Source organism: Mytilus edulis, chromosome 6 (genome assembly GCF_963676685.1).
Source record: "Mytilus edulis chromosome 6, xbMytEdul2.2, whole genome shotgun sequence".
Lineage (NCBI taxonomy): Eukaryota > Metazoa > Mollusca > Bivalvia > Mytilida > Mytilidae > Mytilus > Mytilus edulis.
The window spans coordinates 84604538-84631479 of record NC_092349.1 but is presented as its reverse complement, the minus strand read 5'-3'; the positions used below and the strand labels follow the sequence as shown (position 1 = coordinate 84631479).

The window sequence follows — 26942 nt, the reverse complement described above, 5'->3', positions numbered from 1 at the left end:
AGAATGAAAATGTTTAGATGGAAATTACTGCATAATATTACAGCAATTAATCTTAATTTGCACCGTTGGAAAATATCTGATAATCCAAATTGTGTGATTTGTTCCAAATGTGATAACTATAATCATTTTTTCTTTGAATGTAAATGGGTAAAAAATTATTGGTCAACAATTTATGACATATTTATGCATTTTAATATAGACCAACATGTCTTCTGTCTTAAAAATCTTGTGCTTGGATATAAAATTGAAGATATTGAATATAATCCACTTAATCATGTCATAACAATGATTTGTTTTGTGATTTATAAATGTTTTTATTTATCAGAAAAGAGAACTAAATTTGTGAACATGTTGTCAGTTCTAAAAAATGAAATTGAAACACAAATGTTATATCATCCAGATAGTCTATTTTTGAGAAAATTTCAGAGGAAAATATTGAAACCTTGATTATATTTATTCTTTATGAAAACTAGACCTGATATAAATACTTCAGTCAGTATTTAAATAACAAAGAATCAATCAATCAATAATTTACATATCAATCAAGATCAGGGGTCAATAGCTCCTTCTTTGATCTCTTCAACCAAGGATTTGTATAGTACAAATCCTTGCTTCAACATATTTCATTATTACTTACCAGAAATATTTGATTATTACAAGTTTAAAAGTTTACACATTTGATAAGTGACTTAATGACTGCAATAAATTACTCACCACTTCATGAAATTATTTGTCAAGCCATGAGGGCCATGAGGTCAACCATGCTTGATCATTCTACTTTCGGTTAAACTAGTTTTTATATAATCAAAACAAATGACGGACAAAAAATACGTCTTTTTGGGTTTCTTTTTTATAATTTCTTTCTTATATGATTGTTTATATATAGGATCACTGAATAATATGTATGTATTGTGTGCTCGTATGAATACTTTGTAAAATGCAACTAACACACGATATAAATATAAGATATATTTTGCTAATCAAATCCCCTGGTTTCATTAGCAATTAATAACACAGGGATGAACCTTAGCGTCATTGTTGTAGCGCTAAGGGACATTGTTCACAACCAGGAATGAAATAAAATATTTAAAGTTGAAAAAAAAAAAAAAAAAAAAAAAACGTATGTCATAGTGAATACAAAGGAAACACATATAATTTACCAAGGAGTGTAATTTTATCTTACAAATATTCTTATTTATTGTACACAAAAACATACATACGACCTACACATTGTAAGAGAAAATTAAAAGAAGGGTAAGACTTAAGACAGTTCGTTTCTGTTCCACGAGTGTTCCACGAGTGTTATCATTAGTTTTTCATATTATTCTTTTGTAATGAATAGCGACAAATTAAAAAAAATAATTGGACTCTCTTGTCATAAGATAATGGTTAACCAATTCATAATCACGAACGCCCAAAACTGAATACTTCATTTTTATCAATGAGATATTCCAATTTTTCATTTTGTTTTTACAAAAATACAATACCTGAATTGTAATGTTAACAGAGAAAACTATTGCATATGCAGATAATGATAATGTCACTATTAAAATAGATATAGGAAGATGTGGTGTGAGTGCCAATGAGGCAACTCTCCATACAAATAACAATTTAAAAAGTAAACCATTATAGGTTAAAGTACGGCCTTCAACACGGAGCTTTGGCTCACACCGAACAACAAGCTATAAAGGGCCCCAAAACCAACGGTCTAATCTATATAAACAAAACGAGAAACGAGAAACACGTACTATATATTACATAAACAAACGACAACTACTGTACATCAGATTCTTGACTTAGGACAGGTGCAAACATTTGCAGCGGTCCTAAGTATATATATGTTGATGAATAAAAACATGTACAATTGTTGTAATGTAGCACACATTCTTGTTTAGTTGTCTAATGAAGCACGTCATCGAAAGTTGGTTTTTGAAGACCATATGGTGACATTCGGTTGTTTTTGCTCTTGGGTCGACCGAGTTGTTGTCTCTTTGACCAAGAAAGAGATTAAACAAAAAAACCAGGATCTTTTATTTTGTCAACATTGATAGATAAGAACGTCAACTGAAAGGTTGCACACAACAGTTAATGATAAACAAAAAAGGTCTTCTCTAAAAATATGCAGTTGAAGTCTGCCTCTTATGAATTTTGATTACGTCAACTTTTAAAAACACGTGCATTAAAGCTGACAAGTATATTATAGTTTAAGAATTGGGCATATCCATGGCGTTAGTTTCAGAAACTTTTATCTTTAAATCATAACTTATTTAGAAGAAGAATGACGTGTTTCATATATAAATAAACGTTAAAGAGCTAAAAACCATCCTCACCCCCCTAACAAATTATCAGAATCCTGTATTTCACTAGTTATCGTTAGTTACTGTCTTTACCATTTCTCTTTTATTGATGCTTTTATCTTGAATCAATTTTTTTCATAAAAAATTTAATATTTGTTATACTTGGGTCTTATATACATGTTCATTAATATTCGGGAACCTAAATCTTTTGTATAAAAACCTACCATCGCCGTTAATAACGATATATTCTTGCATCGGGGGAAGTCTTTTGGTACTTTTTTATGATACTTAGGAGATTCGTTTATCATCATTCCCATCCCATTGGTATTGTGGAGATCGATGTGACAATGGAAAAACCAAAGGCCTGGATTATCTGCCTTGAATCGGATGACGACATATGCACCTGTCGGTACAATATTTGTATCCTTTTGTGGTGGATTATCCCAATTTAACGTTGGATGATTTCCATTTGACCATGTCGAATTTTGCCATTGTGCATTGTTACAGAAATTTTTTCCATCGTTGCATATAATGTCTTGTTACCTCTATCCGGTATCAATTTGCCGGTTGATGAATTATAAGAGGCAAAACCCATTTTCATGACGTAAAAAGAATGACCATGTAGATGAATAGGATGTGACCAGCCAGCTCCATTACCAATGTTTGTCAAAACAAATTGATACACCTGATCGGTATTATCTGTATCTATGGTGCCGTAGTACGTACATTCACAGATACTCGAATCGCTACATTCACCACAGTTTTGTTCAACCTTATCCCATTCGGCGTATGCTGCTACAGTCGGAGGAAGGAATTGATGTCCATTTACTGACCATGGAGTGTTACCATTCTCCCCCAGAAAAGCAAAATTATAAAATCGTTCTATTGCCACTCCTTTAACTTTTTCAATATTTGAATTGGGATCTATTGTTTTGGCGTCATTCCAGGTAAGACATGTTCTGTTTTGATCTGGTGGATAATAAAGATATGGGCAATTAAAGATCTTACATTTTGTTTGCTGTGAGCAACTATTTGGTGATCCCTTTGGTGGATTAAGATTTACCGTTGTGTCAGTATAATGTATAATGGCTTCAGCGGCGTAATACTGATTCAAAGAGGCTGGCTCTACTTCTAAAGTTTCCGCTACCAATAAATAATTTCCCGACACCTTGTCTGTTTTTAAAATAAAATCAATTCTTTCACCTGGATGTATGATCAAGGATTCTACTTCAATCGGTTCAATTTCAAATCCATCAGACGCAACTATACGAATTGATTCATGACCTTGAATATAAACACGAAAGGGATAGAGAGTTGCTGCACCTATGACTCTAAAACGATAATCTGTATTCGGTTCAACATCGTATATTGTCAGCGGAGCTTGGTTATGTGCCGTTAGTGAATTGTAAAAGCGACCTTTTCCATTTATTACGCCAGAATGACAGTGAAAACGAGTAAAATAAGCGCCCGATATATCAGATGTAGTATCAATTTGTTTATTTTCTTGAAGGTCAAATGTACCGAACATCATGCGTTGGTACAATGTTTCCGGATCATCAAAGTGATTCCAGTCCTGAATGGTAACCGTGTGTACTTTTCCATTGTTATCATCCTGCGGAGTAGATATATTCAAAGTTGACAATGGTATGATAACCAGTGGTCCATATAGTCCTGCGCTTCGTTGATCTCCAAAATTTGCGTGATAGAAACTTGTTCCAAATGGCGATGCATAAAATGAATATGTATAAATTTGTCCCGGAAAGATTGGACATTGTGAAAAAAAAGCGATAGCATCAGACACGGTGTTTTTTTTTTTGGTGTATACCATGAAAGTGAATTGTTGTACTTTCGGTATGCATTAAATTTCGCATGTGTACAATGATATTTTGATTCTCATATGCTGTTATTTGAGGACCCGGAAACCGGCGATTGACAGCTATAACCATACGAGATCCGTATCCGTCTGCAGCGATAAATTCCTCTTCTTCTTCTTGGCTATACTCTTTATTCAAGTCGTTGAATTGTCGAGTAAAATCATTTCCTTTTCATTCATCATGGTTAACCTGTGTTCTATTGTTAGATAGCACTCGCATGTCGCATCATTTCTTCTACATGTGTCATTTTTACAAGCTACTCCTTATGTCTTCAGAATATCCCACCATGTGTCGTTAGGATTTTGACACTTGACATCAATAGTGCCAATCATAGTTAAAACAAAAATCATATGAAGTAATCGCTGCATTGCTCTTCTAAAATGTAGAAATTATATATCTATCATATCTTAATTTACATAAAACATTATGTGGTTCAACAGTTTTACTGACACTAATTTTATAGCAATGCATTATTCCCTATGCAATGAAAACCATTTTTGCTTGTACAATGTACTATTACACTTTTTCCAATAATGTTATGTCAATAGAACATTGCAGTATTATCGGAAGCTAAACGAAGGGATCGTGTCATTTTTCAAAGTTTTGCAATTTAATAAAAAGTCCAGTGTTTAGACGCATATAATTAATAAATTTTATTTGTGATTTTAATATTGTTTAGCATTGGATACGCGGCTAGATTGCCATTCGATCCAGATGGTTTCATAAGCTCAGTAGTCAGTACTCCGGTACTTATCATATTTACATCAAACCTTACCATAAAAGGTCGTTTAAAAGATAATAATAACATAATAAATTTCGAACTTAGAAAATAACGTTTCATCTCCCTCAAGCAATTTGAAAGTTGACCTATGTTGGATTTAGTTTTTCTGTGTTCTTTTTGTGTCATATGGCTCTTCAATTGGTTCATATCTTATATATATATATTTGGCTTTACGTATTGACTTTCAACATTCCTAACGTAGAAAAATCCACGAAAGCGACACAGATGCAAGATACATTTTTTTTAAATTATTTTTTAAACATGATTTATTGTTTCACATCAGGAAATAATTAAACCTTTGACGACAAAGAATGCTGGTTTAGGAGTAGCTAATGGGACATCAAGTCCAAATCGTCAGCAAAAAACTAAATGGATGAACTGGTAATGGTGAGACAATTTGAAAAGTTGATATCGTTAAATAATTTAATAATAAATAGATATCAAAATACTATTTCATAGAGTAGAATTTTGCAGAAATGTAATTATTTCTGCCATAAAGTTATTTTTTTAAGTTTATTTACTAGTCATTTTGAGATGATCATAGATTTTTGTTGTTATTTTATTATTTTTACTTGTTAAATCACCAACAATTTTTTTGTTTGTTTACAAAACCTTTAATGTTCGTCCTTTTATGGTATTCTTTTCTGTTTTTGATTTTGATAATCCTTTAAATTGTACAACATTTAAACGAAAATATCAATTTAAACAAAAGCACAATAAGACATGAGACGATATCAAATATCATTTTAAATTTCATTTTTCCGCAGGTAATTTTTTGTAATTTTGTAAATGAGAATCTGTTACGTAAATTGAAGCTGCATATTTTTTTTTATTGCAACACTTGCATGAACACACCCCAAAAGTTACCCAGATCCATGTTTTGTTTTGAATTGTTTTTACGATACAATTTTTGGAAAGATTTGCTAAAAACTATTGGTACGTCCCTACCATTAAAACTTAGTTTTGATTTTGCAAAACATATCCTCTCATTATCATGATTATTCCTCTTTGGAGGAAGGTACATGATATGCACCTTTATTGTTTATATTTCGTTGCCAAGCTACATACAGTTTTTTGTAATTCTTATAATTTTCCGTTTTTTGGAAATCTCTGCAATAGATTTATCATTCCATGCATATCATTAGAAACTGGTTGGCAAATTATTTTTTTTTTGTTTCAAACAAGTGTGGACACAGATGAGTGTGGATAGTATGTTTTGATGTTTGATAGTTACTTATGACAAAAGGGAGTTCTATGTTTTCCTATATGGTGTTATTAACGGCGTTGCACGATGACAACCAACCTGAGCATTAGGAGTATTGTTTATTCAATATTTAGTTTTTATGTTCAAGATGGGCATGGAAGAGACAGTAATTACATTAGTTACCAAATGATTATGATCGAATATGTTCCACATCTTTGATTTTTGATTCACTTTGTAGCTAGGAGAGCAACACATAATAGGTTCATTTTTTCATGTGTTTTTTTTCTAATTGGGAGATGATATAGAGATTTGATAACATGAGGAGCCTGTAATTCAGTGGTTGTCGTTTGTTTGTGTGTTACATAGTCGCTTTTTGTATAATTTTTAGTACACAACTAAGGCCGTTGGTTTTCTCGTTTGAATTGTTTTATATTGTCATTTCGGGGCTTTTTATAGCTGATGATGGGGTATTGGCTTTGCTCATTGTTGATGGCCATAAGGTGACTTGTAGTTGTTAATTTCTGTGTCATTTTGGTCTCTTGTGGAGAATTGTCTCATTGGCAATCATGCCACATCTTTTTTTATATGTATTTGCTTACTATTTGTATGGTTGTATTTATATTATTTTGTGGTGGATCATCAGTATCATTAGTAAAAAATTGTAAAAATGTCCTCATATTAGAATACATTTATTGGTTTTTAGTAATGATAATGCCTGACATGATGTTTGGGGCTATATGATCTAGGAAGAGAACCTTTGTGCTAATTTTTTATCAATTCTTTGATAATATCCCCTCCAAATCTGGTCGAAGCAAAGAAAAATATTGACCAATATGACAATGATTTCACATAAAGAAACTTTGAGCATGCTCCAAAGACTCACAACTGCTCCAAAAGTAATATGATAGAATTTCAAGTATGTCAAGTGGATATTATCAACAGCTTAATTAGTCTTAATATGTTTAAATATTTAAAAAGTAATAGTATTCAAAAGGTTGTGCAAAATTATTCTCTTTTCATTTTTTTCTGTTATATGGATACTAATATAAGTGATACATGTACCAATACAGTCATCTTCGCTAGCCAAGGGTTCCGATCCACTCCAGCTCTCTTCACCCTTGGCAGATTGAGCCAACATTTGTGATATCAATGTCGCGCCATCTATCGGAAGATTAAAGTCACGCCCATTCCGAATACATTATTCTTGACCAATGGTAGCACTTGAACTCTTCAATTTGGAGGTAAAAACACGGTAGTGTCTAGATTCTACCCACTTGGTAAAGCCGGAAACGAAAATATACGTCAAAATCCATGCATTTGTGCATGAAACATACACAGGAACTTCCATTTGTTGATCAAAAACATTCAAGTTGTCACTATATATAGTCGTATGTTTAGTGATGTAAAGACTTGTTTCACAATAAACACGTGGCAATTGTTTACAAACACTGTCTACATTTACACGTGATCATGTTATAGGCGCTTTTTGATTGGATGCAGCGAGTTTCTACTGCAACCAATAAAAATCCTTACCTTGTGTCTCCGAAATATTATCTCAATCCGCCAAGGGTGAAGAGAGCGGGAGTGGATCGTAACCCTTGGCTAGCGAAGATGCAATACAGTATGTGTTGTGGTATGAAAGTGCAGTAATTAACATTTACTGTATCAATGTTAATTCACACAAATTAAGAAATTATCCAATAAACAAATGAATGAAAAATGTTCAACATGTACAATAAAATTAGTTTTAGAAATCAGGTTAAATTGAAGTTCACATGAATACGGATTTAATGAGGTCGACTTAATCACTTGCAAGTGAATACTTCATTATCAATATTATTTAACATAATTTGACAAAATTGAACCATTTTGGCTGCTAAAAGCGAATTATTATTTCACTCTTTCAGTTTTATAATTGATTAAACAAAAACGAATCATACTTTAGATTTTTATACATCTCTTAGCTAGTGCCCCTTTAAACATACCCTTACTGAAAAAATCAGCCTCCTGCAAACATTTGCTGCAAGTCTGCTGCGAACTTGCAGCGAACACAGAGTCCGTGAACCATGCTGCAAATACGCTGCAGGTCTGCTGCAAACAATTTACCATGCAAATGAGTGTTTGCTGCAGGCCTGCTGCAAACATTTATATGCAAATGAGTGTTTGCTGCAGACCTGCTGCAAACATGTATATGCAAATGAGTGTTTGCTGCAGACCTGCTGCAAACATATTTATGCAAATTAATCTTTCTCCTGCGTGTTTGCTGCAGACCTGCTGCAAACATGTATATGCAAATGAGTGTTTGCTGCAGACCTGCTGCAAACATATTTATGCAAATTAATCTTTCTCCTGCGTGTTTGCTGCAGACAGTCAGCAAACATTTTTATTCAGATCAATGTGTTATACAATTAACCAATGTGATGTTGTGTACACACCATTTTATCTATATTACACAACAAATTTTAAAAAAGTTATGTTACATCCATTCATAAAAAAATTCAATTACATTATCATTTGAAAAATTATCATAGCATAAGTTTATACCTTTCAACATGTTAAATAAGTTGGATTAATTCCAAGAACGTTCTCAAATGAATTACATGCATGAATTTGAAGTTAAAAAAAGATTTATTTGAAATTTACCTTGCGCATATATATATATATATATATACACAGCTAGTTAAATTAAAATTGTCACAAAATTCAACTAGACTTACATATTTTGTAAGTTATAATATCTAAGCATATGAGGGAGTATTGTACATTGCATGGTTACATATTTGAAAATGTAATTTTAGCCTTCATGCAGATATCTGTGGAGGGAATGAATTTCATAAGTTTACATTCTACGATGAATTTGTACTTACAAATAATGTCTTAAAAAACTAATCTGTTAATTGCCAAACTATAATGAATCCCTGAACACTAATATATATCATGACACATTGCAAACATCACCAACATTTTCAAATTTCAAATCTTTATCTTCCAGGAAGTTACCAATAGGAATGCTCAGTCGTTTTATGTAGTTTCTTGCAATGCTCTTGCAAACATATAAAATCGTCAAAGATTCCTGCAATCTAGCTGCGAACATCCCTTATATTCTTGTATTTCCTGCAATCTTACTGCAAACATATTTGTTTCTGCAAACTTGCCCCAAGCTTGCAGCAAAAAGCTAGCTGCAAACCATCTGCAAACATTATTCTAAGGGTTCCTGCAAGCTTTTTGTTTGCAGCAGACCTGCAGCAAGTTTGCAGCAAATCTGCTGCAAACATTTCAGTTCTGTAAGGGTACTTTAAGGACCATTTACACTCAGGACCAAGTCATCAGTAGGCAGTACAGATGTATTAAAACAACCTAGCTCCATATTGCTAGTAGCGGGAGTAGTATTGTCAGGTAAATTTGGTCTTTTTTTTTAAATTTGGTCAATGAACAATCGAAATAGAATGCTTTTATCTCCCTATTACTTACATTGTACATAGAGGTGATACTTCTTTGACAAATCCTTGTACATGAGAGTTGTCTGTCAAATCTTTATTTCACAAAGAATGAATTGCATAACAATGAACTGAGCTCAAAGCAAAGTACTTTAATAATACACTTAGACAAAGAGCTAAATCCAGTGATATACTTTGTACTACAGGTCCTTCACGAACATCCATCGACCAAAACCATATCCCAATAACATGCCATACTACATGGTTGGATCAGAAGTCCTGAAAAAGACATGATTTTTTTTTATCATATTTTAAGTATATATGCACAGGTTAAAACTTTTTTGTGGTATAATCATTCAGTATCTAGCAACTATCAATTTGCTTCATGCACAAATTGATATAGGTTGAGTGCCCCTCTGTTGGAAATAAGAACACACCTCTACCTAATTTTAGTCAACTGATGAAAAAACATTCAAAACTATAAAATGTTATCTAAGACTTGTCAGTGTCTATTTACCATTGCCACTGAATCAGTGATATATCGTACACATAATTATAAACATGCAATACTAAAATTTTAAAGTACATATACAAATGTTCAAATGACAAAGCAATAATAGGCAACCATACAGTCTTCAAAAATGAGGGAAACTGTCCCAACATGAAAAGTATGCATTAATAAAATTGAGAAGAGTAATGGCCTGATTCATAATTCCACTAATAAACAGGTCGGGAACATCTACCCTTCAAATAAACCAGATGCTCCACAGGGCGCAGCTTGATACTACAGCAGAGGTCGAACCCTGAACAGTTGGGGCAAGTATGGACACAACATTAAAGCCTGATACAGCTCTGAATTTGGATTGTGATCATATAGTCAAAACAGAATAGGTTTCCGACACAGAATGAATGTGGTCTAAGAACTTAAAACATTTAATTTTAAATTGGACTTTTACCTATTGTGGTCCTTTATCCAAAATCTTAATACATGGTTTGAGGCACTTGTCGCAGAAAAAATTCTTATATAGACTATGGGGTCGCCCATTTGATATTCTGGGGGAAGGGGGCGGGGGGGGGGGGGGGGGGGCAGGAGGATTTGTTTTTGACAGGTTATTTATTTTTGTAATCTAAGAGGACAAATTATTCATTTTCTGCACTATTGAAGCAAGATTTTTCATTTTCATTAAAGCAAGGGACTGATTATTCATTTTCACAACTGTATATATATGATATTATGATATTCAAAAACATACAATTTTTAAATGATTTGTTTATTATAAACCAGACATTTCTGTACCATAATATGTCCTGTCAAAATTTTGACGAGCGTATAAAAACAATCCATTGATGTACCTTTCCATTATGTTCATTATTATCTTGTGTTTAAATTTCACAGATTTCTATTTACTTATACTAAAGTAAATATGCGGAAACCAAGAAAAATGCTCATTTCGGCTTTTTTTTGTAGCCCCCAATTCCAAAACTATTGAGACTATAACCCCCAAGTTCTATCCCCACCTTCCTATGGTGGTATTCAACCTCCAAGTATAAAATTTTCAGAGATCCATTCACCAGAACTAAAGTTACTGCAGCAAACTAAATAAGTCTCAGTACGAAGACGCAGACAACATGATAGCATTATATACAACGCAAAGAAATTGTTCTGGTCATATAAAAAAATGTTAAGCGTCTTAATTTTCTTCCAGTCTTAGTACCGCCTACTTAACGTTTTTTTTGGTACAATTTTCAATAAGCACTGTTAAAGTGTGTGAATAACGTATAAATGTTAAGTTTAATAAAAGACACAAAAACTGTATTGCTATCAATTCTAAAATGAGTTTTGAGGGTGGTGTGAAGAAGCAAGCTTATTATAATTATATATGCCAATCTCTTATTATATTATTTATTGGCAACCCTTATTACCCTCGTGACACAAGTTCTATTTATTTTTCACTTTTAAGAGGAAAATAAATGACTTAGGGTTAGCGCTAAAATTAGGGTAGGTCATCAGGTAACGGTAAACAAACATATACTATTTTTTTGCCTAAGACTAGTCATTTTGCCACTGAGTTTTGAGGGCAGTGTGAAGAAGAAAGCTTATGCCAATCTCTTATTATATTATGCAAGTGTATTTCAAAAATTTTGAGGAAAATACAGCAAGATTAGAGTTAGTTTAGCATGGGCTTAGTTTATTTATAAACATAATGTAAACTTACCTAAATTTTCACTATTAACTACTGAACAGGATCCGGAACACTAACAATACTATGGTACGAAAATACTTCTAATCTGCAACACCTACTAAGAGACCAAGAAATAAAGAGAAATCAAAAAGTGAAATTAATAAGTTTGATTGCACCTTGAGTGAATAATTCTACATATTCCCAAGAATTCATTTTTTATTGAATCTTGGATTTCTAAATACCTAAATTGACTGGCTGATTAAACATACACATGTATCAATGAACTTTAATAGATCAGGTTTTCAATGATCTTTCACTATTTTGGTTTCCCTCTTACACCTCAATTGATATCAATAACCCCAAATAAGAGGCCCACAAACCATAAACTGAATACAACTTCATTAAATATCTGGGAATCCACCCCCTTTATAAGTAACGTACCACTCAGAAATATTAATCTTAAATTTATGTAAATGAAAAGTAAGCTCCATAAATAAAATTCAACAATGTGGCTAAAAATTGACCATAGATAGACAAACAATAGACCACTTTCGAGTTCATCCGTCACCGGAAAAAACTCGTCAATTATACGCGCCTTTATCACCGTCATTTTTGCGTTTAGGGGCGTCGTCACTTCCTCCCAATGTTGAGCGAGTGGTTGGAAAACTATAATTCTATATTGTACGAATTATTCGGCAAATTGAATTCTCAAAATTGACAATCAACACTGCTGTCATTAGGGAATTGTCAGTAAGTACCTACAGAGCAACCATTATTTCTAGTTTATCCTGCACAAAGACGATCACTAAGACGCTTGATGAACGTAAATAGTGCAGGGATACAGGCGAGCCCCTCTATCTGGTAAGTGACGTCATAAAGGCGTGCATAATTGACGAGTTTTTGCGGGTGACGGATGAACTCGAAAGTGGTCTATTCACTTACATTCGCATTTGAACTATGTTTTTGTTAATACAAATTAAAAGTAAACGTCATTCAGACAGCTAAGCTAATTTGAGGCGCATTGCAATTCAAATTACAATTGATGGTAGGATGTAAACCTTTTCAAATGTGAATTAAACTAATTCAAATTAGTTAATGTCAATCCAATTCAAATTAGGTGTGAACTCTGTATTATTATCAGGTAGTTTTAAAACTGAAAGATACTTTTAAGGGAAGGGAAAGAAACGGTTGAAACCATGTGTGTTACAAACACTGTTTATTCAAGTCAGAATCCTGGATCTCAAAAGCACTTTCGTAATGTCAAATGAAAACATGAATATGATAGTAATATACAAAACTATTTATTACTAAGTAAACGACATTTATTTTAGTGAAAAATCTGCATTCCAGGTGTAAATTGAGGCAAATAATATCATTGAGTGCATTTTCTTGTCAAGTGACCAGCAGACATTGAAATCTACCTTTTGAATGAAAGGAGAACTCATAAGTTGAAAATGAATGATGTAAATCTAGATTCTAATAATAGCAAAAGGGAGCTCACATTCACAACAGTTAAAGCATTGCTGAGTTAGTGAACAGAGCATTTTTCTCATTAACTTAAATCCACCTATTGGAATGGATAAAACCCGAATTTTAAGACATAAGTTATAAAATATCTGATAAAAAGCAGTACTAAGCGTGCATGTTACGCTAGAAACATATTCAAAGAATACAGTTTTATAACTTCTTAATGTCATATCCAATATTTATCAAAACCTAAAGGGGAGATACATGTGTACATGCACCTTACTTCCTATTTTTTTCCGTGGATGTCAATACACCTAATCGCTATTTATTCCATACCGGATAAGTTCTAACATTACACAACTTTTTCATCCAGTTGAAGCTATCTGGGGGCCGTTGAAACAATTCACCATGCACAATACTTTTTAATGAAAACCCTTTTAACTTACCGTAAATACTTAAAACAAAATAATTTTTACTTCAATTTAATTTCGAAAAAAGTGGATCATACTATATTAAAGTTTCTTGATAATCGCTTTCTAAAGTTTTTCCTCCCTCAGCTCTCTACTGAAAAACCTCTATTTTCAGCCGCATGACCCAAACAGGAAGTTTTACATGTGACTGGTTTTGCCAGATTGGACTAAATAGCAATAAGGTGTATTTTCTGGGATTGTTGAAAACTTGCATATTCATCACTATCTGATGTTATGGGTATAACAATCCAGACAGACAAATAGCAATAAGGTGTTTAGGAAAACATGACCTAAAGCCTCCTTCATATAAGTCAAAAACTTGGGAACTCATACTGAATGGTCAAATGTGTTCAATATGAAAATTGCAGTTAAGATGGTAAAATCACAAATCAGCCGTTAACGAAATGGACTGAAAGTTTGACTTTTGCGCAAATTTAAAAGGGAAACAGAGGCGGATTTAGAGGGGGGCCCGGCCCCCCCTTTTTGGGAAAAAATTTGGTTGCTTATATAAGGAATCACTGAAGCGTGACTGGAGCGGGCCCCCTCTTAGGTCAGTCAGTGGGCCCCCACATATGAAAATTCCTGGATCCGTCACTGGGAAATGACGGGGAAGGGGCAAATTAACATTCAAGCAGAGCAAATGCTGTTTAAATTAGTATGCGGGTTTTAAATATAGAGTGAAAGTGGAGTCATCTTTTTAAACTTAAGTTAAATATAACTTATGTAGACTTACCTTCTAATTCAATAAAAAAAAAACCACACACGACTCAGAACTATGTCTAATTCACTTGGACTACTAATATGCAAACCTAAAAACAAAAAGAAATATATCATAAAATAGTGATTGAAAAATTCACAACACTTTGAAAGGATAATCCAGACACGTGTTACACGGGGAGCATGTTTGTTTACAAATAATAATGTCACGTGATCGCGCACTGACCTCGCATGTTGCATCGCCCTTACAATTCACCAATACATAACCATTTTCATGCAAACATGCAACGTGAATGTGAATGGTTATCAAATAATACAAAAATAATGCATGAACCGTTGAAGAAAAAATTATTTCATCAAATAGATGGATTTTCACTTTCGACACGAATAGGTCGAGTTGACATTTCGGAGTATTGAGATAAATTGGATGAAACGGACCGTCAAAAAGGTCTAGAGAAGCACATCAGTAGAACCTTAACATGAATAAGTAATACTTACAAAAAATTCTCTAATTGATAAACTATATGCACTAAAATTTCACGAAAATAACAATAAATAATTTAAATTTGTTCTTCGTGATGAAACTGCTTAAATTGGCGCGAAAAAATATTCTTACTCCTACTGCTTCACGTAAAAAAAAATGTATAGAATTGAATTCGACTACAGTTCAGCATAAAAAAACGTGAATATGCAAAAGTCTGATAATATGTTAATGAAAAAGTGTGTATAAATTTTCGTAAACGAAGTTACCTGTATACTTCACCAAGAACTACATTTGAGCGCAAAGGTCGTATGTGTGATTCGGCTTATGTAACAATCGTCAATCGGAACTACTCGGCTATTCACTTCGTGCAACCAGAAAGGCCGAGTAGTTCCGATTGGTAACAAAGTACAACATGATTAATGGAATTTTTTGCGTTGCTATTAAATCATTGAAACCACGTGATTGAGGCCATCTATTTTTATTGCGGGTTCCACATATCTAAATCGGAATTATAGAAAAAATGGAATTTTGTGAGCAGAATCAAAACAGAAATGATGAACACTGCAACATTTCCATCAAAATAAAAATAGGATGGAGGATCTGTGTATTCACATTATTTGTAAAACTCTCCTTCTTCCTGTGAAGCGTGTGCTTTACATCGAGGCTTATTATGCTAAGCATCGACGCCACAGTACTTCAACCAATCAGACAATGTTTATTTGGGGCATTCTATCTAATTTTACTCAGATTTTGGAATATTTTAATCGAAATTATAGAAAAATGGAACATTGTTAGTACATATAAAATAGAAAAAGATGAATACTTTTAGCTGGAGATAATTTGGATGGGGGTTCTGTGTATTCACATTATTTGCACAACTCTCCTTACTGATGCCATATTTTGGAATTTCCGTGACCTAAATGGTTCGCGAAAATTAATATTTTTATATATAGTATAGTAAATAGAGGCAATAAAATGAAAGCAATACAAATCCCACTGGAGTCAAAATTTGAAGTGCAACTGAGAAATCGTTAAAGGAGTATAAAAATAAAACAAAGATAAAAGACAGACAGGCAGCCCCATCCTGAAATTATTTGATCCCTTGAGACAAAATACTTGTCTTTTGCTAAGTTGTTTATATTATCATCATCAATCTATAATTCTTTCGTAAATATTAAAAGCCGAAATATATTCTTTATGTCCAAGTCAGGAATATGACAGTTGTTATCCATTCGTTTGATGTGTTTGAGTTTTTGATTTTTTTTTATTTAATTAGGGACTTTTCGGGTTTAAATTTTCCTCGTAGTTCAGTATTTTTGTGATTTTAATTGTTACAGTATGACATACTATGCTGAAAAAAATGACGCTAAAATAATACAATACCAGTATTCGTATCTTTAAGAATAAGCGGTTCTCTATTTCAAGTTTAAACTGGATTTTGAAAAGTGAAAACCTTCTTCCAATTTTGACGAGCTTCAAATGAAAAAAAAAAAGAAAAGTGAAGACGGATGGATAAATCAAGTACACTTTACTCCTCAACTAGTCGATACTGCTGTCATAGTTATTATATTTTGTATCCTTACCGAAAAGACACAACAAATGAACAAAGAGCGAAAAAAATAATATGCCTTTGTTTTTAGTCTAAATTTTAGCATTTAAACGTTTGCTTTAGCTATAGGTTATGAATTAAACATTTGGCCTCAATATATAACTGAAAAACTCAAAAGTTCAAAAGGTGGAAGTCCATGAAGAACATGACAAAATCAAACTCTCAACTATGGAAGTCCATGAAGAACATGACAAAATCAAACTCTCAACTATGGAAGTCCATGAAGAACATGACAAAATCAAACTCTCAACTATGGAAGTCCATGAAGAACATGACAAAATCAAACTCTCAACTATGGAAGTCCATGAAGAACATGACAAAATCAAACTCTCGACTATATCAACCAACGAACCACAAGAAAACAACAAGTTATTTTCCTGACTTGGCACAGACAAAAGTGTTGACTATGAACATACATTTATTGTAGGAATGCATATTAGTGGTATCGTTAATCTTATTACAAAATATCGTTTACACATGAACAAAATGTTTATCTTTTATACAACACGAAATAAATAACAATTTGTTTGCCAGATGCATGTTTTTTTCGACAAAAGATTCACCAGACATGCTTGAATAGAAAAAAAGTTAATTCCAAATAAAGTTCAAGATCAATTAAGGCCAAACATTCGTCAATGATTTTGAACATACAGCTAAGATTATCTTTTCCTGTGGATAGAAAATTCGAAGTATTTCGATCAATTCAATGTTTTGTTTACATTTGATTCATAAATATGACAGTATAAATGAAAATTCATACTACTGGGATAATGAAACCTTTTTGGTAAGGAACCTATCCTAGTAGCTACCAAAAAAATAAATATTAAACGTACTTATATATGTAAATATAATAGCGTCTATTTTAAAATGATTATATAGCCTTCAACAATGGACACACATCAATTTGGTAATAGAAAACCAAAATTGGCTCCTGTAGACCAAATGACAAAAAGAGTATTACAGACAACTAATAGCCTTATATAGCATAATCCAGAAAACACGGAACATTGGCTTTTAACTTCTGAAAAGTAGATTGATATGCACTATATATATTTTGAATATTTTTAATTAGCTTTGGGAAATAGACTTTAAAATGTACCTTTCAATATTTCCTTATAAAGCGATATCGACCAGGGGATAGTCTAGTGTATTATGTTATTTAACTATTCAAATTTGCTACAAGATTACTTAAACTGATAACAGCATGTTATTATCAAATAATTGTAAATACATGTCAAGGTGTCTTGCTTGAAGATAAATTGCTAATAAACGTAGATGTTCTGAAAATATCAACCTTTTAAATTAAGAAAATGAGTAGAAAGTAACAAAAATAAAAATTATTAGTTATTCAACAATGGAAAGCATTATTACTTTTTTATATACTCTCCTCAATGAGGATTATATTTTACATTATTTGATATCATTATACATTACATTGTTTAGTAAATACTTGATTGGCTAATAGGGAATCATGTGTCATAGTTTAATTTCGATGTTTTTTTTTTCTCCAAAAATTGCATGAGCGATGAATAACCCTAACATATTGAAGCCTCTATCGAACATACTATTATTCCCTAGTGAATAAATCCGACAATTTGAAGCCTCCACCATACAACCCTATTATTCGCCGGTGTACATTCCTTGTCGTACTCAATGATCAAGAGTTGACTCCCTTTACAGTATAACGTCACATAACGTAAGAGAAACAAAAACAAATATGACAACAGCCAGGTTGGAAGTCCATCATTCAAGTGACGACGAAACTAGACCATACAAGACTTGGAAATTCATCTCGTGTGGATGGAATCTCTTGTAAACAGCCCTCTGCATGGCCCTCTATATTTTACAGAAAGATTCTACCTGTTTTGTATATATACGCAAAATGTCAATAGAAACACAATAGTGTTCTAACTTAAGTGTTGTGACATTCTGTTACACTATTTTACTTTTAATATTTATGTTTGATCGGTATAATAAAACAATTATGGCCCATTGAGTCGGTGAATATCCAAAATGGTCAACCCGAGTAAGGATTCTAAAAGACTTTCCCTAGGGTTAAAGATCTCGTTGAATAACCCTTACTCGGGATGATCATTTTGGATGTTCACCTGCTCAGCGGGCAAAAATTGTATATCATAACTGCAAACAATGTACTGCAATAATGGATCGCCACGGTCGGGTATTAATTTGCGTAAAGTTAACTTCTAATATTGAATCATAAATGTATATCGACCGAATTGTCTGTGTAAGATGGTAGCTATTTTTGTGAACACTAAGTTGAGAATATATGTAGTATTGACGTGTGTGAAAGGGCGGATATTTATTTTATAATGTTGGCGCAAACATAACGGGGTTCTCCATATTTGTTTTCTATATATTGATAATAGTTAAAGAAGATATTCGTCGCTGAAATTCAAAAAAATAACATTGTAGCAAACAGTTATCAAAGGTAGCAGGATTAGAAAATTAGTACGCCAGACGCGCGTTTCGTCTACATAAAACTCATCAGTGACGCTCATATCAAAGCTAAACAAGGAAAAAGTTGAAGAGCATTGAGGACCCAAAATTCCAGAAAGTTGTGCCAAATACGGCTAAGGTAATCTATTCCTGGGATAGGAAAATCCTTAAGTTTTTAAGTTTTGTAAGCAGGAAATTTATAAAAATGACCACATTATTGATATTCATGTCAAAACTAATACTTTGGACAAAAAAAAAGTACCATTAGTACATGAAAAAAAATCTCATTATAATCATTTCCAGCCAAATTTGAATGACTTATATCAGTAAAACAAGCACACGAACCTGTTTACAGTTCCTTCATTTATATACAATCAATTTATAACAGTCTTTTTAAAAGTTTGTTATTTATTAAAAAAAATAACGAATATCCTCAAAGTGAAAATATACAATGCATTACATGTACAACTATGAAATAAACAAAAAATTTTTTTAGCCACTGTGTAAGTTTTTTTTTCTTTTTTTTTTTTTCTTAAAATAGCATAAAATGTACCTGAAAATTATAGTAATTCCTTTTCAGTAAAATTTCTACTTTAAAAAAGAATTAGGTGCGTGTGTACCTCTACTGTGTATTTGAATATTCAGATCATGTGATCAGATTATTGTTACCAACAAAAGCTCATAAATAGTATAAAGTTTTTGTAAACACAGGTCAAGGTAGCGTTCTAAAATATAAATTCTAATAAAAGTTGATTTTTGAAAAATTCTAACATACATGAATGAACAAATAGTAATGTTTAAATTGTTGAAAGCATTGATCCATGATACACACTTAGAGAGCACAATTATTACCATACGCCATTAGATGTCATTGCATATCCCTTTTTGTGAATGAATGAATGAATGAATGAATTTTATTTCTCATAAACTACAAATTACATAGTTACAGAGAATATATAAGCAATTACATTAAATATTGAAGCACATGTGAACAATACAAATATAAACATTAAATTACAAACTAACCAGGAGGAGTGACCCTCACATTTATAATTTTTATAAATCTACAAAGTTTTTCAAGATTATTATAATTATTAGAGCTCATCAATTGTTGATATTTATAAATATTTGGACGAAGAGTACAATAGTATGGTAACAACCTCTTTCTTTCTTGATTTAGAGCATTACATGATATAACATAATGATATTCATCACCTACGTCTCTTGATTCGCAAAGATGGCACAACCTATCATTTCTTGATATGTTATTCCACCTCCCCGTCTCGATGGGTAATCGATGACTTCCACATCTAAATTTACACAATATAAATTGATTAAAATATTGACAATTTGGAAAAATAGCTTTCTAATTTAATATCAGTTTTAAAAATTCTATAACATAAGCATTTAGGAGTAGTGTTAATTTCGCTTAGGCAATTCTGCAAAAAACTGGTCTTTAAGTTTCAACTCAATACTTTTAATTACCCATTTATCTAACATTTGGTTCAACCAGATATTTGACATTCCACAGGTATAAAAAACATGTTTTACAAATGATATCCATTTACAGTAAAGACCATAGTCATGAATATTAATATACAATAGTTTATATAAAAGACATGAAATTTTACTTTCTTTACCACATAGTAATCTCCATAAGAAACTAACAATACGAACTTTGGCATTAACAATTACAGGATATCTACCCAATTCCGCATAAACAATACAGCTAGGTGTACTCTGTTTTAAATGTAGAACAAGCTTACAAAATTTTAAATGTACACGTTCTATCAAATCAAAATTTTCAAATCCCCAAATTTCCGAACCATAAAGAAGAATAGGTAAAACTATCTTATCAAACATGTCTAACTGACATTCTATAGTCAAACTGTTTTGTCTACACTTTTTTAAAATACCATACATTGCTTTTGTAGCTTGTTCACAAATATATTTTCGGGTCTTTAAAAAAGAACCACTTCTAGCAAAAAAATATACCGAGGTATTTATACTCAGTTACAATTTCTTATTCTCTATTCTGTATAACAAATCTAATATTTTTGGGTTGTCTCCCTTTGGAGAATATAAGAACTTTTGTCTTGTTAACATTTTTTTTAAGTTGCCATTTTTCACAATAATCATCAAATTCATTTAACATGTTTTGTAAATCTTCACTACTCTCGGAAAACATCACAGTGTCATCCGCATATAATAACATATGATAAATATTTTTAAAAAGAGTGTACACGTTGAAATGTCTCGCCTTCTATACTAATCATTGATATTATGTTGACAGTCCTAAGTATAAAGCTAAGCTTTATTACAACTGTCACATAAACTTAACATTAACCAAGATAACTAAACAAAGACCAATGAACCTTGAAAAAGAGGTCCAGGTCAGATGAACCAAGCCAGGCAGACAGGTACAGCTAACAATGCTTCTATACAACATACATGTATATAGTTGACACATTACTTATACATGTAGTTTAAGAAAAATAGACCAAAACACAAAAACTTAACACTGTGTAATGAACCGTGAAAATGAGGTCACGGTTAAATAAAACCTGCTCGACTGACATAAAGATCCTAAAATATTTCCATACACCAAATATAGTTGACCTATGGCATATAGCATTAGATAAAAAGACCAAAACACAAAAATTTAACTATAACCACTGAACCATGAAAATGAGATCAAGGTCAGATGACACCTGCCAGTTGGACATGTACACCTTACAGTCCTTCCATACACCGAATATACTAGCCCTATTGCTTATAGTATCTGAGATATGGACTTGACCACCAAAACTTAACCTTGTTCACTGATCCATGAAATGAGGTTGAGGTCAAGTGAAAACTGTCTGACAGACACGAGGACCTTGCAAGGTACGCACATATCAAATATAGTTATCCTATTACTTATAATAAGAGAGAATTCAACATTACAAAAAATTGGAACTTTATTTTCAAGTGGTCACTGAACCATGAAAATTAGGTCAAGGACATTGGACATGTGACTGACGGAAACTTCGCAACATGAAGCATCTATATACAAAGTATGAAGCATCCAGGTCTTCCACCTTCTAAAATATAAAGCTTTTAAGAAGTGAGCTAACGCCGCCGCCGGATCACTATCCCTATGTCGAGCTTTCTGCAACAAAAGTTGCAGGCTCGACAAAAACACTGTTAACTCGTGTTCGAGTTCATCACTAATAGAATTTACACCAAGTACATCTTTGCCTTAAAAAAAATGCTGTAAATCATTTAAAAATATTGCAAGCAAAGCAGGGGAAAGATGTTCTCCCTGTCTTACACCCATTTCACAAGTAAATAACTCTGATTTCTCACCATTAAATATAATGCGTGATTTTACATTTTCGTACATATTTTGTATAATACGGAAAAATTTGCCATTTATATTATTCTCTAAAAGTTTAAATAATAAAAAAATTCTTTGTATAAAATCAAAGGCCTTTTCAAAGTCGACAAAGGCACAGTAAAGTTTCTTCTTTCTTAATCTTAGTAACTCGAATAGTGCATATACTGAAAATAAATGATCAGTAGTTGAGTATCCATGTCTGAAACCTGCTTGATTTTCTAGTAAAATAGAGTACTCATCAAGATAATCACATAATCTAGTGTTTAAGATAGAAGTAAAAATCATACCAAGACATGACAAAAGAGTGATAGGACGGTAATTCTGTGGTTCGGCAGAGCTACCTTTGTTCTTAAAGACTGGTAAAACATTACCTATAATCCTGAATCAAAAATAATATTACTTTTCAATTCTTTATTAACCAAATGTTTTACAACATATAGGTACACGTATAATCAATATATACTAAATATAGATTACAAAAATATACGATCATGACAGAAAACAGACAGAAGTATTAAATACACAAAAAAATAAATACACATAAATATAATTCCAAATAGCTAATATTTGTAACAAATGAATTACAAATCATCTTACTGAAAACAGTCATTTCAGAGCTTCAGTGCTCTAAATATATATTTTCCCAAGTTGCACAAGTCTTTTACATTAGTAGTGCTTAAAAAATTGTAAAAGTTTATAAACAGATGGCTTACGCCAATAATATGGTTTTATTAAACATTCACGCAAATTAGAATACAATGGACATGATAAAATAAAATGCATTTCATCCTCAATATCATCAATACACAATGTACAGGTTCTAAGGTTTCTATTAACATTGGAATACCTTCCCTTCTCTAAAGCTAGATTATGTGATGACAATCTAAATTTAACACAATACACTTTTTTTTATAAATTTCGGGTATGGGTTTCCACAAATATGACTGCAAAGAAAAATTGGATATCATATATCTATACAAAAACATTTTGATGAACTTTCTAAAGTAGCATCAAACTCTTGTTTGACAATATCACAAAGTCTCTGTTTAATAAACATAATATGATCTTTACATAAAGTATTTTGTGAATACCGCAAATCATTTAAACCAAGATGGAACAATTCCTATCGTATATTACAAACCCAGTTATTTTTGTCATTCGGATTCTTTAAACACATATCATATAAATAATTGTAACAACCATGTAATATACAATTGTTATTATTCAATACTTTAATCCAATATTTAAATATAGTTTTACGTAATTTCACAATAGACCATGATATTCGGTGTACTTGTTTTAACATTCAAAATTCTTTTACAAAAATCAATATGTATCTTTTCTACGTCTTGCGCTTTATGAAAACCCCATATTTCAGAACCATAACATAGAATACTACTCACATATGGATCAAATAATGACAATAACGTGGCATAATTAAATGAAAATTGTCTTATATTACTAAATAAACAAAAAATAGCTTTTTTACCTTGTTCTGCAACTTTTTTTTTTAGCAACAGCAAATTTTCATTAAAATTAAGAACAATACCTAGATAAGTAAATTTGTTAACACTATCTATTTGTACATCATCATAAAACCATTTATCTTCATCCTTTACTACGCCACCATTTCTAAAAATTACAATTTGGTTTTATCAATAATTACAGTTAATTTCCATTTCTTGGTATAAATATACAATGCATTTAACATCTCTTGCAAATAAACTCATCATAGATACCAGGACTAAATTTAGTATATACGCCAGACACGCGTTTCATCTACAAAAGACTCATCAGTGACGCTCAACCATCTTTGGTTTCCGAAAAAATGACCATGTCATCTGCATACATTTATAAAAATAAACTTAATTCTTTCAACTCTACAGCTTTACAATTATTGTTTATAAACTCCATCTCACAATCATTAACATACAAAGCAAACAAAATGGGCGATAATACCTCCCCTTGCATTAAACCAACATTATTTTTGAAAAAGTCTGTAAAAACCCATTAATTGTAACACATGATTTGACATTTAAATACATAGACTTAATAACAGGCAGTTATTTTTCTTGTATACCAATTTTAGACAATTTAAACCATAAATTCATTCGATCAATAGTGTCAAAAGCTTTTGTATAGTCAACAAAACAGCAATACAGTTTCTTCTTTTCTGACAGTGTTTTTGAAATATTACTTTGCAGAGCAAAAATTGCATCAACAGTGGAAAGTCCGTTTCTAAATCCAAATTGAGCATCAGTTATTGTATCATACGTGTTTGCCTATGTAATTAGTCTATTGTTTATTATGTGTGTGAACAGTTTGGCTAAGCAACTGACTAGGCTTATGCCTCGAAAGTTATTCGGGTCACTTGGGTCACCACGTTTGGAGACTGGTACCATAACTGCAGTAAACCATGATTCTGGAAAAAAGTCCTGAAACCAATATGCCATTAAATAAATTATTAAACACTGGCATCAACATATCCTGGAATTCGATGAAATATTCATTCAACAATCCATCAATACCATGACTCTAACTTCTCTTTAAACTAGATATAGCACATAGTATTTCTTTATTGGTAATAACAATCTAATTCCTCATACTAGTATACCGGCATTTCATCATTATTTGAATTTCCATTTCTTGAATTTTCCTCAAAATTAATTTCGGACGCTATTCGTTTAAAATGATCAAAAAATTCCTTCCCCGTAGCTTTAGATTTAACTTTACGCTTAGGTGAAAATTAGATATATGCACATAAATATCAATCATACAATCATTAGACGAGGAAATGTATTCATTTACAATCATATCGTCACCCGACGATTTGTTATTTTTTATATGTTTTATAGCTTTTAATATTTCTTCAGCTGTACGTAATACTTTCATGTAACATAGAATTTGAAGATTCTTGGCTAACATCATTGTTAATATCATAAGTATCTCCTTCAAACTTATTTTTGTTTATATCTTTAAAAAAAATTAAACAATGACTCAGTTGTGATATTACAATCGTTTTTATGTTTAACTTTATTCCAAATTTTCCAATGAATGTCAACGAGACAACTCTCCATAAAGGTCCCGACTCCCAACAAATTATATACAAAAAGTCATGATAATACATGTATATATATTACAAAGAAAATGGAGTAAATTGAATTTATATCAAGGAATATAAAACAACAACCCTGCTAATACAACTATAGCCAAATATAAACGGTTTATTCCCGATTGTCCCACTTTTTAAAATTTTAGAGTTCTGATTGTCCCACATTATTTTATGAAGTAAAATGTTCTTAAATAAACAAAGTACCTGTAGTTTGTTTTGCTAAATAAACAAGTCAGAATTAATTATTGCATATTTAATACAAATTTTATAAAAGTATGAACAAAAATATTTTTTTAAATCATTTTTGATTAAAAAAAATATATCAACAATGTTATGTTATCATTAAAAAAAAAGTCAATACCGAAATTTTAATTTCATTTTCTCTATAAAGTTTGTAAGTAAATTAAAACATAATGCATGGATTTAAAATTAAAAAAAAAGTGTATAAAGAGATATAGGAAGATGTGGTATGAGTGCCAGTGAGACAACTCTTCATCCTAGGCACAATTTGTAAAAGTATTCCATTATAGGTCAACGTATGGTCTTCAACACGGAGCCTAGGCTGACACCTAACAGCAAGCTATAAAGGGCACGAAAAATAACTATAGTGTAAAACAATTCAAACGGGGAAACCAACGGTCTAATCTATATAAAAAAACGTTAAACTAGTCTTTTCAATTTTCTAGGGAAGTCGGGGTACATTAATACAAGCTTATTATAAGTGAACATTCTCTGCTATTGAAAACTACAGCATACACCGAACGTCAGATTCATCTGAACCTAACAACTTTCTTTATTGAAGTTGCTGTCTAGAGTTCTGCCTAACCGGCCTTTCCCAGAATCACCATCAAAGGTTGTTTTTCCAATATTCCCAGTGGCTTTGCAATAAAATGCAAACTAATGAACGAAAAACAAATGTGTTACACAGCAAAAAAGGACATCCATTTAGTTACAGGATCATGATTTGGACAGACACATGCAGAATGTGGCAGGGTTAAACTTATGTGAAGGTGCCCATCCTCCCAATAATAGGACAGTGTTGAAACCAGTTGAAAAAAGGATTATGTCATCGGATGGGTACACACAGAAATACATCTTACAAAAAAAACACAGACTAAACCTGGACGGCTTCTTATGCACCCCACAATAAAGACACTAAGAACAGTTCTGAGAGTACTTGTAGTTACTAACAGCTAGTTCAAAGCCAATAAAAACTAATTTAAAGAATCAATGCTTCTAAGACTAAAATTTTATGACTTCATATTAAGTTGTATGTTTGAGGATGCTTCAACTGTACCTACTATGTACAAAAATAAAATATGTAAATATTATTATTTTTCCATGGTTTTTTTCTTCATATTTTATTAGTTACATTGATAAGTAACCTGTTATTAACTGCTACACACTATAAACACAAACTAATCAATATCAAAATATTCCCAATTGTCCCACATTTAAACTTCCCAAAAAT

At 31.9% G+C, this 26942-nt stretch overlaps 1 protein-coding gene across 1 annotated transcript; it reads right to left on the bottom strand.

Moving 5' to 3' along the window:
- Window positions 1-1826: 1826 nt before the first annotated feature.
- On the bottom strand, window positions 1827-19787 carry LOC139528711 (uncharacterized). The gene is made up of 2 exons (XM_071324841.1): window positions 19534-19787; window positions 1827-4546 (listed from the first exon to the last, which is right to left on the bottom strand). The coding sequence occupies exon 2, from the start codon at window positions 4123-4125 to the stop codon at window positions 2746-2748; it is 1380 nt and encodes a 459-aa protein (XP_071180942.1). The 5' UTR covers window positions 4126-4546; window positions 19534-19787; the 3' UTR covers window positions 1827-2745.
- Between the last annotated feature and the right edge of the window lie 7155 nt (window positions 19788-26942).